Below are 15,201 nucleotides of genomic sequence, written 5' to 3'. Positions count from 1 at the left end.
GGTTGACGTTTCTGCACAACACAAATTCACTGTGCCATACATCCATATTTGAATGACGCTATTTACAACGAGAACAAAAATATGGAAATATGGATTTATGGGTCAGTGGAACATTTTTTTATTTTTATGATTGAGTGCAGAGACATTATCCAGAATGAGATTCTGGTGTAATACGAGTTGGTTTGGAGTGATTTCTAACATGTTTAGAGACCTTTTCATAATGCATTGTAGTCTACGGCAAGTGATGACCCTCTGTAACGAAACAAAATATATCTTTTTTTTAAATAAGTTTTTGGGTGGGGGGGGGGGGGGGTCAACGAAGAATGAGTAAAAATAAGACCACATGTAAAACAAAATAAAAAATAGGTGAACGTCCCCTTTAAGTCAAAGCTGAACGAAGACAAGGACTCAAAGGCATTCACACAAAAGTATAAAATGTGTAAATTAATATGTGATTAATTTTATGAAAAAAAATTGTAATGGAAAGCTTCCGATTACCGTGTGCATTTCACTTTTATAAATCCAGTTGAGTCTATGGGGGCGCTATTTCATTATTGGATAAAAAACGTTCCTGTTTTAAGCGCAATATTTTGTCACGAAAAGATGCTTGACTATGCATATTATTGACAGTTTTGGAAAGAAAACACTCTGGAGTTTCAGAATCTGCAAAGATATTGTCTGTGAGTGCCCCAGAACTCATTCTACAGGCAAAACCAAGATGAAACGTCAAACAGGAAATTAGCAGAATTTCTGAAGCTCTGTTTTCTAATGCCTCCTTATATGGCTGTGAATGCGACAGGAATAAGTTTAGACCTTCTGCCGTTCCCCCAAGATGTCGGCAGCATTGTGACGTATTTGTAGGCATATCATTGGAAGATTGACCATAAGAGACTACATTTTCCAAGTGTCCGCCTGGTGTCCTGCGTCGAAATTGGTGCGCAATGCCAGGTGCAAGTATTTTTCCATTTGATAGAGAGGAGAAACCAAGCTTCCACGAACGATGATCGAAGAGATATGTGAAAAACACCTTGAGGATTGATTCTAAACAACGTTTGCCATGTTTTCAGTCGATATTATGGAGTTAATTTGGAAAAAAGTTCGCGTTTTGAGGACTGAATTTTCGGGGTTTTTTGGTAGCCAAATGTGATGTACAAAACGGAGCTATTTCTAATACACAAAGAATATTTTTGGAAAAACTGAGCATTTGCTATCTAACTGAGAGTCTCATTGAAAACATCCGAAGTTCTTAAAAGGTAAATTATTTTATTTGAAGGTTTTTCTTGTTTTTTGTTGAAATGTTGCCTGCTGGATGCTAACGCTAATGCTAATGCTAAATGCTACGCTAGCTAGCTACTGTTACACAAATTATTGTTTTCCTATGGTTGAGAAGCATATTTTGAAAATCTGAGATGACAGTGTTGTTTACAAAAGGCTAAGCTTGAGAGATGGCATATTTATTTCATTTCATTTGCGATTTTCATGAATAGTTAACGTTGCGTTATGGTAATGAGCTTGAGTCTGTATTCACGATCCCGGATCCGGGATGGCTAAGTGCTAGAGGTTTTAAGATAAAATCTATTAGAAGATCAAATTGCCGAGGTTGGATGCAATTCTTTAGCATCCACCCTTATGTCTTAGTTTATGATATGAGAACAGTTAGAAACTTGAGGAAATAACATGTGCACGCACTACTCCAGCAGTGACACAGTAGTCACTGTGAAGATGTCAATAGGGATTTTGAATAGGCAAACAGCAGTAAAGGTTTTCAATAGTAATTCAAGAAGGGTTTATGTAGGATCAGGAGCAATTCAGTATTGACACAACACTGCACACACAGATGGCACTGGCAGTAGTAATGACATATTTCCTACTCAAATCACTACATAATTCCCCTTTAATAACTACTGTGTAACTACTGGGCATCTACTACTTAAAACCTACACATACCTACACAATTCATACATGTTGGTGATTGAATTACTACACAATGCCTACATATCACTGCTGCTTGCCTACTCCATCCCTATTTAGTGTTCACCGGTCGTGAGGGGTCCCAAATGATCACTCGTTACTACTTAAATGACTAAATAAATCACTACTGGTTTACTACACATCTCAATAGCAATCGATAGTAGAACCAGTAGGTGTTTGTTTAGATCTTGTTTAGTAATGATGAGTAGTAAATCAGTAGTATTTTTTTCATGAGGGAAAGATGATTACAACAACCAACTCATTCCTGTTGTGTCTTCTTCTGCGGTCGTGGAATGCCAGTGTAGTCTGGCTGTAGTGTTGTGATACTTATTTAGTACCAACTTCAAGTAGTAAAAACCCTACTTGATTGCTACGTTTATGAAATGAGTAATATTTTCTCATATAGGCCCTTTGTAACGTGACAGAATAAAGATCCGTTCTAATGGTGTATTATGGCTTTATTTCATGGTTGGGTCAGCAGCACAAAATGTGGCAGTCTTGAATAATACCAGATAATCATATGATAATCATATTTAATGTGCGAGAGAGAGAGACAGAGAGACAGAGAGAGAGAGAGAGAGAGAAAAGAGCTGTTAGGAAGCAGGAGAGCCTCTGTAGGCCAAAGGGCAGCTGAGCTTTGATCAGGTGTTTTCCTGGTGCCGAGAGCTGTCAGGAAACTCTCCTCTGGTGCCCCTTCTCTCAGCCCTCCATACCCTACCCCCAGCCTCCGGGGTCTCCCAACCCCACAGCCTGGACACTGGATCAAACCAGTGGTTGGTTGTATTGGGTGGAGGTGGGAGGCTGGGAAGGGATGTTGAGGGGTTGAGGAGGTGAGAGGTGGTGTATAACCTTGTAAAAACATCTCCTTTGAACACTGTTTACCTCTGGGTCTGTATTGAGCCATGAATCAGGGGCCTGAGAGTGACACGTCAAAGCGGAGGGTGAGGTAAGTCAGGTTCTTGTTTCATTCATTACCTCTCTAACTAAAACCCCCATGCAGCCTGGGTCTCTCTCTGTGCAGTATGAATGGGGCATTGTGATGCGTCTCTGTCACCACAGTGAATGTTTTCTCTTCTATTTGATCCGTTGGCGAAGCCTGCTAATTGGCTAAGCGTGTTCCCAGGTCACGGCAAAGGCAAGGTTCCTCTTTCCATAAATACGGAGAGAGAGGGCTTCTACAGATGTTGCTTCCCATCGACTAGCCTTCCAACTAGGTTCAGACCAGCTTTAGGTAGTTGGTGTAATTTATGAGTCTAAGACTAACGTCCAAGTTTTTTCCACTCCTCTCTTCTCTCCTTCCCCAAAAGCCTTATATCTTTCTCTCATCATGCCCTGTGTTACGGTGCAAGTTATCGTTTTAAGCCTCCTGTGTGTGTGTGTGTGTGTGTGTGTGTGTGTGTGTGTGTGTGTGTACGCACGCGTCGTGCACATGCTCATCGTGTCTGTGCTTGAGCGCATGTATGTGTGTGTATGGGTGTGTTTTGCCTTTTAAGCCATAGATGTCATGATGACGTGTGCTTACTGACTGTACCACTCCCTCCTGTCTGTCTGACTGTACTACTCCCTCCTGTCTGTCTGACTGTACTACTCCCTCCTGTCTGTCTGACTGTACTACTCCCTCCCGTCTGTCGGACTGTACTACTCCCTCCCGTCTGTCTGACTGTGCTACTCCCTCCTGTCCCGTCTGTCCTGTCTGTCTGACTGTACTACTCCCTCCCGTCTGTCTGACTGTACTACTCCCTCCCGTCTGTCTGACTGTACTGTACTACTCCCTCCCGTCTGTCTGACTGTACTACTCCCTCCCGTCTGTCTGACTGTACTACTCCCTCCCGTCTGTCTGACTGTACTACTCCCTCCCGTCTGTCTGACTGTACTACTCCCTCCCGTCTGTCTGACTGTACTACTCCCTCCCGTCTGTCTGACTGTACTACTCCCTCCCGTCTGTCTGACTGTACTACTCCCTCCCGTCTGTCTGACTGTACTACTCCCTCCCGTCTGTCTGACTGTGCTACTCCCTCCCGTCTGTCTGACTGTACTACTCCCTCCCGTCTGTCTGACTGTACTACTCCGTCCTGTCTGTCTGACTGTACTACTCCCTCCCGTCTGTCTGACTGTACTACTCCCTCCCGTCTATCTGACTGTACTACTCCCTCCAGTCTATCTGACTGTACTACTCCCTCCCGTCTGTCTGACTGTACTACTCCCTCCCGTCTGTCTGACTGTACTACTCCCTCCCGTCTGTCTGACTGTACTTCTCCCTCCCGTCTATCTGACTGTACTACTCCCTCCCGTCTGTCTGACTGTACTACTCCCTCCCGTCTGTCTGACTGTACTACTCCCTCCCGTCTGTCTGACTGTACTACTCCCTCCCGTCTGTCTGACTGTACTACTCCCTCCCGTCTGTCTGACTGTACTACTCCCTCCCGTCTCTCTGACTGCACTACTCCCTCCTGTATGTCTGACTGTACTACTCCCTCCCATCTGTCTGACTGTACTACTCCCTCCCGTCTGTCTGACTGTACTACTCCCTCCTGTCTGTCTGACTGTACTACTCCCTCCCGTCTGTCTGACTGTACTACTCCGTCCTGTCTGTCTGACTATACTACTCCGTCCTGTCTGTCTGACTGTACTACTCCGTCCTGTCTGTCTGACTGTACTACTCCCTCCCGTCTGTCTGACTGTACTACTCCGTCCTGTCTGTCTGAGTCCAGACAGGTTCCGTTCAGATTATGTTTTGTTTCCATGTCACTGTCCCCCGATGACACAATTTACGAGGCTGAGGGCTGCCTTGTTTGTTTTTATGTCATGGAATTTCAATCACTTCAACAGGGACTGAGACCTGATGACTGCTTCATAAGTCAGCAGAAAAGTCTTTGAGCAGTGACACATATCCTCCTACGAGACTCCCGCTCCCTTCACACTATCTACTGTAGATCTTTCCTCCAGGCCCACGGTTGCACCTGTCATTAACTGTGCGTGGAGAGAGGCAGGGGAACAACTTCAGATCTGACAAGAAACAACGTGTGACAGTCTTAGCAGTGCTGGCAGTAAGAAACTATACTGAAATGGTCTGAACGCTACAAGAGCCAGTGCTGGCTGTTTCATGTGCCTCTGACGGCCATGGTCTTATGGCGCCACCATGCGGTAGAAATACAGAACTGACAATCCCTTGTGGTGAAAGTGATCACACAGGCTGTATTGGCAGCTGAAAAACAGCAGGTGGAGCCATGTTTACTCTCTATAGCACCTGCAGGGTTCACATAGGGGACAATGCCGTTAACAGTTAGTCCTTTCAGCTGATCTAACGGCAGCTCTCGTAAAACACAACGAAATTACTCAAATCTCTGGTGGTTATAATTATATGGTATATTATTTATAATATGCCCAAAGGTTTATCATATGTAGACAAAGGAGATGATTGTGGACTACAGGAAAAAGAGGACCAAGCACGCCCCCATTCTCATCGATGGGGCTGCAGTGGAGCAGGTTGAGATATTCAAGTTCCTTGGTGTCCACATCACCAACAAACAAACACGGTCCAAGCACACCATGACAGTCGTAAAGCAGGCACGACAAAACCTTTTGCCCTTCAGAAGACTGAAAAGATTTGTCATGGGTCCTCAGATCCTCAAAACGTTCTACAGCTGCACCATCGAGAGCATCCTGACTGGTTGCATCACTGCCTGGTATGGCAACTGCTCGGCCTCTGACCACAAGGCACTACAGAGGGTAGTGCAAATGGCCCAGTACATCACTGGGGCCAAGCTTCCTGCCATCCAGGACCTCTGTACCAGGCGGTGTCAGAGGAAGGCCCAAAAAAATGGTCAAAGACTCCAGCCACCCTAGTCATAGACTGTTCTTTTTGCTACCACACGGCAAGCAGTACCGGAGCACCAAGTCTAGGTCCAAGAGGATTCTAAACAGCTTCTACACCCATGCCATAAGACTCCTGGGCATCTAGTCAATCAAATGGCTACCCAGACTATTTGCATTGCCACCCCCCCCCCCCCACCCCCCCACCACTGCCACTCTCTGTTGTTATCTATGCATAGTCACTTTAATTAACTCTACCTACATGTACATACTACCTCAACTAACCGGTGCCCCGCACGTTGACTCTGTACTGGCACCCCCCTGTATATATTGTTATTTTTACTGCTCTTTAATGACTAATTCTTATCTGTATTTTCTGAAACTGCACTGTTGGTTAGGGGCTCGTAAGTAAGCATTTCACTATAAGGTCTACTACACCTGTTGCATTCGGCGCATGTGACCAACAAAATTTGATTTGATTTGATACATGATTTATAACACACACATTCCACAATAATACATCATATAATGGCTCCATCTGAGATGCGTTTACTTAGATCTGGACAACATAACAAAAGTCTGTCGTGAGAGACTGCATGTAACACAGGATTTGGTTCTGGGTTTTGAGGCTACTTCAACATAGGAGCTAAAGCAGGACTACATTATACATTCACTGTAATAATCCACATAAGGCTATGCTGGTTGTGTTGTGTTAATATCACAGCTACTGGCCTCTAGCGTAGAGCCTTTCCAGTCGGGATGGATGTCCTTAACCTTCTGCTGTAGAGCGTGGACTGACCAGTTGGTGACTGAAGGGCATACGGACTTGGCAAAATGTGGCTTGGCAGCTCCCAACATTCGCTAGACTGTCATACTGCAGTATGGTATGCCCAGGGGGGTTGGAGTGTACTGTGCCATTCAGAGAAATGTTACCGCAGTGTTTTTGTGTTTGACATGTAGCCTTTACCACAGGAGAGCAACATGAGGTGTAGTACATGAGTGTAACGGTTCCGTTAACTACAGACGCTGGGAGACGGGAAACAAGTACAGGGTGAGGATTTGATAATAAATAGACATGAAACTAAACAAGAACAGCGTCTGGACAAGAGAAAAAATGCAGCATCGATGCAGACACGGAAATGAAAGTGAGGAAGTGGCCGATATAGAGGAAGGAAATCAATGACGTGATGGAGTCCAGGTGAGTCCGATGAGGCGCCGGTGCGCGTAACGACGCTGACAGGTGCTGAGTAATGATGAGCAGCCTGGAGACCTCGAGCGCCAGAGAGGGGGAGCGGGAGCAGACGAGACAATGAGAACCTATTGCATTGGTCTCAAAAGAATTGCATCCACCCTTGGCAATTGGATCTTCTAATAGGGTTTTCTCTTAAAAGTGAAATGCACACAGTAATTGGAGGCTTTCTCTGTATGGTTTCCGACCGACCGCTCGCTATAGATGGTAGATTATTATAGTAGATCTGTGTTTGTAATAAATTGAGTACACTGTGGTTGGCTTGTCTCGTCTGTAACGCTTCACATCAGACATGACGTGAGGCTGTGGGTGATCCAAGTGACCTAACACACAACTGACTTCAAACCCATATTTGTTTGTCCGCCGTACGACTATTTTAAAAATAGCTCTTTGAAAGATGAACTGAAGCCGCATGTCTCTCTTCTCTGGGCTTCCATGTTGACACACACACACACACACTGGTTCCAGAGGTGTGTGCGTGTGTCTGTCTGCTTTGTGTGTGTGTGTGTGTGTGTGGGGGGGGGGGGGGGGCATGGGACAAGAAGCCTAACACTGCTTCCATTTCAGACAGCTGGTCTGTCCACTGACCACCAAGAGGAACATGGCTGAAGCGGTTTGAATACTGTTACGTCCCTTTCTGGACGTTTTAGGAAGTAACAGTGCTCTCACTCTCTCTTTCTCTCTGTGTGTGTGGTTTGTTTTTACTATCCTTGTGGGACCAGAAGTCCTCGATAGTAAAACAAGGAACAATTTTGGGACATTTCACCGGGTCCCCACAAGGAAAAAATACTTTTTAGGCTTAGGGGTTAGGTTTAGGGTTACAATTAGGCTTAGGGGTTAGGTTTAGGGTTACAATTAGGCTTAGGGGTTAGGTTTAGAGTTAGGGGTTAGTTTTAGGTTAGGGTTTTGGGGTTAGGGTTGGGGTTAAGGTTAGGTTACGGGTTAGGTTTAGGGTTAGGGAAAATAGGATTGTGAATGGGAATCAATAGTTTGGTCCCCACAAGGATAGTAGAAGTGTGTGCAGGCCTACTATCCACATTGCCTTGAGCGCAGGGAGGCGCTAGATCACATAGAGCCACGGAACTCGTTCCCCGCATTGACTGTTTTTAAAATAGGAGTGCAGACACTCACTCATTCAAAGTCTCTACCCCCCCTCCCCTCCCTCCCCTCTTTCTGAAACTGCATCAGCCGTCATCAGCGGACTTCACCCAGTCCCTCAGCTGAGCCTGCTTTCTCGTCCAACTCGCGGAGACCCGCAGCCCCATGCTGGAATGAGATACTGCCAACACTAGTGGAGCTTTCATCAGCCTATCGTTCCTCAGCAGAAGGGTCGTTTCGGAAAGAAAAAGGAGAAAGCGACTTAAAACCGTTTATTTTATTTTTGTCGGTTGAGGAGAGTAGATGAGTCAATGGCCGGGGCTCAGCCAGGAGTTCATGCGCTGCAGCTCAAGCCGGTGTCCGTGAGCGAGAGCCTGAGAAAGGGCAGCAAATTCATGAAATGGGATGATGTAAGTCTTATTTGATTTTTTGGGGGGGAGGGGGACTGGTTTATCACTGTCTATTATGTAGCCAATGTTTGGTGCACAGTTACCACTGCACTGAAACGGATGTCTTGTACATTTGCCACGGTGCAACAGTGTCCACTGCCTGCTTGAGTGAATATCGCTCCACCACTGTTCGACTTTTGGCTACAGAAAGCGCTACAGTTGTGGGTGACGATGTCAAACGCATTTCGAAATGTTGGTGTAAATGTCACGGTGAGCGTGCGCGTGTGTGCACAAGCCCGCTTTTTCAGATTGAGAATGAGAGGTCATTGCCTTGAATGCACTGCTTTACACAGAAACCCGACACAGTAGTATGCCATTTAATCACACTCGTTTTGACTTGTACATCTCCACATTAATCTCTGTAAGGCTATAATACCATTGAACGCTATCAACCTCTGAATGAGTGGTCTATTGGTATCATCAGTCACTCTCGCCAGCCTGTAACAGCAAAATGACCTTGATTAGAATGTATTGCTCACCGCTGTCAAGCACAGCTCTGCTACAACATATCGTCCGTCTCTGGGTGAGATGAGCCTACAGGAGAAGGCTACTGCAAAGCACTTCCCATAGTCATTTCTCATAGGTAACGCTACAGCAACGTGTTTTATTTGAACACAGTGATCATGTGGAAATACCACGTTTTTTGTTGTTGTTTTGCCTTTAAAAAAAAATAGAAGGTATTGTTCCCTTTTATAGACAGCCTGTGCAGCTTCAAATAAATAACCTACACTTGTCTTAATAAGCAATTCATTAATAAGGACATTTTTGGTGGTTTGCGTTGGAAATGCCATGCACCTGCCACCTGTGTGTTGCTGACTGCCAGCGGGACTGTTGCCTGACGCAGAGCCGCGCAAATAAGCAGGAACATTGATTGCACAACGATGACAGTGTGTATGTATTCCGATATTTGGATAGGCATCAGACGCAGTCACTGTTGATAAACTCAACAAGTAGACTAGGCAAAATATGTGGGTGGGTCTACTTAAAAAAAATGGTTTTACTCATATTTGTTTATAAATGTTATTAGGCTTTATGGTCATTGTGAGTCATACATTAAACAAATGATCTCTCTTTCTCTCCTTTCTCTCTGCGTGGGGCGGTATGTTGTGAGAAGGTGTGTGCGGTGCTAGCCAGGTTTTTTAGAGTGTGCCGATGAGGGTGGGGACTTCCATGACCTCTCTCCACACCCCTTAGCCTAAGGTCTTTCCTGACACACACACACAGAGCGCACTCTCACCGTTTTCACATGCACTCCTTCCTTCCTCCCTCCGTCCCCCCTTTCCCTCGGTGGAAAGAGTGAAAAATGAAAGAGAGAGAGGGAGGGAGGGAGGGAAGGAGAGAGATACATTCAGACGTACATAAATCATTGAGCATGTTCTCAATCAAAACCTTTCCCCCTGGTGCAACTGCATGTCAGAAGAGGCGTGACACGGTAGTCATGGGAAACCGTGAACATACACGACGAACCCGTGGAGCGAGGAAAGTGTAATATTGAGACGAGGTGGAGACCAAATCCTCTCAGCAGGGCGGAGATGGCATGGAGTGGCCAGAATACAGGCACTTTGATTCACTGCCCGAGACAAGTGTTGTAGAGCAAGGCGAGAGGGAGAAGGAGAGAGAGAAAATACAAAGAATGAGAGATGGGAAAAGGGGGGTTTGAAGATAAATTGCCTCCATATACTCTATCTGTCTGTACTGCTAACCACCCAGACAGTGTTAGAAAACCCAAGCGAAACAATCGGAACACAACCCTTTTAGGCCCCTTTTCTAGGCAATGGCTAATGGTACAACCCTTAAATCTTCATCAGCAGTAATGGGACGAAATACTACTGTGACGGGTGAATTCCCAAGGCCACAAAAGGCCTGTCGCTCTGTCCCTTCCCTCAAAGGAGAGCTGAGACAAAACCTGTTAACGATCACAATTACTCCGAAATGGGAAAAATTCCTTTAATTATGACAATTTCCTTCCCTAGTGTAAGATTTTGTCCAGAGCTAATTGAGGAAACCTTTTAGCTCTTAGCAGCCGATACTCTGAGATTGTGTGTGAATTCAGATCCAGGAGTAAGACTCTCTAAGAATTCCATAATGACTCAATGTGTTTGTAGCTGTGGCCAGGGAGAGTGGGGACATCAATATAAATGCAAAAAAAAAGAAATGTCACTGTCAACGGCCTTTATTTTCAGCAAACTTATCATGTGTAAATATTTGTATGAACATAACAAGATTCAACAACTGAGACATGAACTGAACAAGTTCGACAGACATGTGACTAACAGAAATTGAATAATGTGTCCCTAAACAGAGGAGGGTCAAAATCAAAAGTAACAGTCAGTATCTGGTGTGGCCACCAGCTGCATTAAGTACTATAGGGCATCTCCTACTCATGGTCTGCACCAGATTTGGCAGTTCTTGCTGTGAGATGTTACCCCACTCCTCCACCAAGGCACCTGCAAGTTCCCTGACATTTCTGGGGGGAATGGCCCTAGCCCTCACCCTCCGATCCAACAGGTCCCAGGCGTGCTCAATGGGATAGAGATCCGGGCTCTTCGCTGGCCATGGCAGAACACTGACATTCCTGTATTGCAGGAAATCACGCACAGAACGAGCAGTATGGCTGGTGGCATTGTCATGCTGGAGGGTCATGTCAGGATGAGCCTGAAGGTAGGGTACCACATGAGGGAGGAATGTCTTCCCTGTAACGCACAGCGTTGAGATTGCCTGCAATGACAACAAGCTCAGTCCGATGATGCTGTGACACACCGCCCCAGACCGTGACGGACCCTCCACGTCCAAATCGACCCCGCTCCAGAGTACAGGCCTCGGTGTAACGCTCATTCCTTCGACGATAAACGCGAATCCGACCATCACCCCTGGTGAGTCAATACCGCAACTCATCAGTGAATAGCACTTTTTGCCAGTCCTGTCTGGTCCAGCGACGTTGCGCTTGTGCCCATAGGTGACGTTGTTGGCGGTGATGTCTGGTGAGGACCTGCCTTTACAACAGGCCTACAAGCCCTCAATCCAGCCTCTCCCAGCCTATTGCGGACAGTCTGAGCACTGATGGAGGGATTGGGCAGTTGTTGTTGCCATCCTGTAGGGTGTTTTTGGAGCTTATGTTCATCATGTATTATTTAGAGCCCAACCGATATGGGATTTTTACCAATATATCTGCTAATATATTATTTTTGTTTAGGTGGAATGAAAAACATATTTTTTTTTAAACCAAATTGTGCTCAAAGTACTAAATTATGATTATTTAAAAACAATTACATGTATTTTTACCCCGTTTTCTCCCCAATTTCGTGGTATCCAATTGTTTAGTAGCTACTATCTTGTCTCATCGTTACAACTCCTGTACGGGCTCGGGAGAGACAAAGGTTGAAAGTCATGCGTCCTCCGATACACAACCCAACATTCCGGGTTGGATGCACAGTGCAACCTTGGTTAGCGCGCACTGCGCCCGGCCCGCCACAGGAGTTGCTGGTGCGCGATGGGACAAGAATATCCCTACCGGCCAACCCCTCCCTAACCCGGACGACGCTAGGCCAATTGTGCGTCGCCCCTCACGACAGAGCCTGGGCGCGAACCCAGGTCTCTGGTAGCACAGCTGGCGCCACCCGGGAGGCCCTTAAATTATGATTTCTTAACTGCATATTAAAATGAACATTATTTGAGAACTTTTTATTTGTGGTTTACATGATAACCAACAAAAAGCAACTATATCCTCTATAAATACGTAAGTAAATGCAAAACACTTGTTTAGTTGCAGCAAGGAACCAAGGTAAGTTGCTAGCTAGCATTAAACCTATCTTATAGAAAAAAATCAATCTAATTAATCACTAGTTAACTACACATGGTTGATGATATTACTAGTTTATCTAGCTTGTCCTGCAGTGCCTGTTAATTTCTCATCGAATCACAGCCTACTTCGCCAAACGGGTGATGATTTAACAAGCGCGTTCGCAAAAAAAGCACTATCGTTGCACCAATGTGTACCTAACCATAAACGTCAATGCCTTTCTTTAAAATCAATACACAAGTATATATTTTTAAACCTACATATTTAGTTAATATTGCCTGCTAACATGAATTTCTTTTAACTAGGGAAATTGTGTCACTTCTCTTGCCTTCCGTGCAAGCAGAGTCTGTGTGTATGCAGCAGTTTGGTCCGACTGGCTCGTTGCGAACTGTGTGAATACCATTTCTTCCTGACAAAGACCGTAATAAATTTGCCAGAATTGTCCAAAATTATGACATAACATTGAAGGTTGTGCAATGGAACAGCAATATTTAGACTTAGGGTTGCCACCCTTTCGATAAAATACGTAACGGTTCCATATTTCATTGAAAGAATAAATGTTTTGTTTTCGAAATTATAGGTCATTAATATGGTCAAATCCGGAAACTATGACTCGTATTTCTGTGTGTTATTACGTTATAATTAAGTCTATGATTTGATATTTGATAGAGCAGTCTGAGCGGTGGTAGGCAGCAGCAGGCATGTAAGCATTCATTGAAACAGCACTTTCGTGCATTTGCCAGCAGCTCTTCGCAATGCTTCAAGTGAGCTGTTTATGACTTGACTTCAAGCCTATCAACCCCCGAGATTAGGCTGGTGTAACCGATGTAAAATGGCTAGCTAGTTAGCGGGGTGCGCGCTAATAGCGTTTCAATCGGTGACGTCACTCGCTCTGAGGCCTTGAAGTACTTGTTCCCCTTGCTCTGCAAGGGCCGCGGCTTTTGTGGAGCGATGGGTAACGATGCTTCGAGGGTGGCTGTTGTCGATGTGTCCCTGGTTCAAGCCCAGGTAGGGGCGAGGAGAGGGACGGAAGCTATACTGTTACACTGGCAATACTATAGTGCCTATAAGAACATCCAATAGTCAAAGGTATATGAAATACAAATGGCATAGAGCGAAATAGTCCTATAATAACTACAACCTTAAACCTATCACCTGGGAATATTGAAGACTCATGTTAAAAGGAACCACCAGCTTTCATATCTTCTGAGCAAGGAACTTAAATGTTAGCTTTTTTATATGGCACATATTGCACTTTTACTTTCTTCTCCAACACTTTGTTTTTGCATTATTTAAACCAAATTGAACATGTTTCTGTTACGATCAACTAGGTGTGGTGGGTGGAATCAGGCGCAGAGAGCAGGGTTCAGTCGTTTTTTCAAATTTATTCCCCAGCGCAACAAAACAGTCACGCCAACACACAGGGCGTATGTATATAAGTTGCCAGTCCAAACAACAGGACAAAATAGTCCGGAGAATAAATACACGAATAAATCACACCATCAAACACAGAGTAACAAAAACAAGCCCACACAAATACCCATCGGGCCTAGTGCCCTTAAATACCCTACAAACAAACCCTAATACAAAACAGGTGTACCCAATTACCTAATAACCCAAAACAAACGGAAAGGGAATCGATGGCAGCTAATAGGCCGGCGACGACGACTGCCGAGCACCGCCCGAACAGGAAGAGGCACCATCTTCGGCGAGGTTCGTGACAGTACCCCCCCCCCCCCCCCCCCCCTGCCGCGCGGCACCCGCAGCGTGCCGACCCCGGCCTCGAGGACGACCCGGAGGACGAGGCGCAGGGCAATCCGGGTGGAGGCGATGGAAATCCCTCAAGAGGGAAGGATCTAAAATGTCCCTCCCCGGTACCCAGCACCTCTCCTCCGGACCGTACCCCTCCCAGTCCACGAGGTACTGCAGGCCCCTCACCCGGCGTCTCGAGTCCAGAATAGCTCGTACTGTGTACGCCGGGGACCCCTCGATGTCCAGAGGGGGTGGAGGGACCTCCGGTACCTCACTGTCTTGTAGGGGACCAGCTACCACCGGCCTGAGGAGAGACACATGAAACGAGGGGTTAATACGATAATAAGAGGGAAGTTGCAATCTATAACACACCTCGTTTATCCTCCTCAGGACTTTAAATGGCCCCACACACTGCGGCCCCAGCTTCCGGCAGGGCAGGCGGAGGGGCAGGTTTCGGGTCGAGAGCCAGACCCTGTCCCCTGGTGCGAACACCGGGGCCTCACTGCGGTGGCGGTCAGCGTCTCTCTTCTGCCGTTCACTGGCCCGCCTGAGAGAATCCTGGACTGCCCGCCAGGTCTCTCTAGAGCGCTGTACCCACTCCTCCACCGCAGGAGCCTCGGTCTGACTCTGATGCCACGGAGCCAGGACCGGCTGGTAGCCCAGTACACATTCGAATGGCGACATATTCGTGGACGAATGCCGAAGAGAGTTCTGGGCTAACTCTGCCCACGGACGTACCTCGCCCATTCTCCTGGCCGGTCCTGGCAATACGACCTCAGAAACCTGCCCACTTCCTGGTTTACTCTCTCCACCTGCCCATTACTTTCGGGGTGATAACCAGAGGTAAGGCTGACCGAGATCCCCAGACGCTCCATAAACGCCTTCCAAACCCGAGACGTGAACTGGGGACCCCGATCGGAGACGATATCCTCTGGAACCCCATAGTGCCGGAAGACGTGGGTAAATAGAGCCTCTGCAGTCTGTAGGGCCGTAGGGAGACCAGGCAATGGGAGGAGACGGCAGGACTTAGAGAACCGATCCACAACGACCAGAACGGTAATGTTCCCCTG

General features: G+C 46.3%; 1 protein-coding gene across 2 annotated transcripts in view; it reads left to right on the top strand.

Moving 5' to 3' along the window:
• The first annotated feature begins 8,287 nt into the window (after positions 1–8,287).
• The window catches only part of LOC139415359 (1-phosphatidylinositol 4,5-bisphosphate phosphodiesterase beta-1-like), a 435,430-nt gene continuing 428,516 nt past the window's right edge, over positions 8,288–15,201 (top strand). For both annotated transcript variants that reach the window (XM_071163445.1, XM_071163446.1), the window contains exon 1: positions 8,288–8,541. In XM_071163445.1, the coding sequence (XP_071019546.1) occupies positions 8,443–8,541 (99 nt within the window). In that variant the 5' untranslated portion in view covers positions 8,288–8,442. The remainder of the gene's footprint in view (positions 8,542–15,201) is intronic.

This window comes from Oncorhynchus clarkii, chromosome 8 (genome assembly GCF_045791955.1).
Source record: "Oncorhynchus clarkii lewisi isolate Uvic-CL-2024 chromosome 8, UVic_Ocla_1.0, whole genome shotgun sequence".
NCBI lineage: Eukaryota > Metazoa > Chordata > Actinopteri > Salmoniformes > Salmonidae > Oncorhynchus > Oncorhynchus clarkii.
This window is presented reverse-complemented; position numbering and strand designations above follow the sequence as displayed.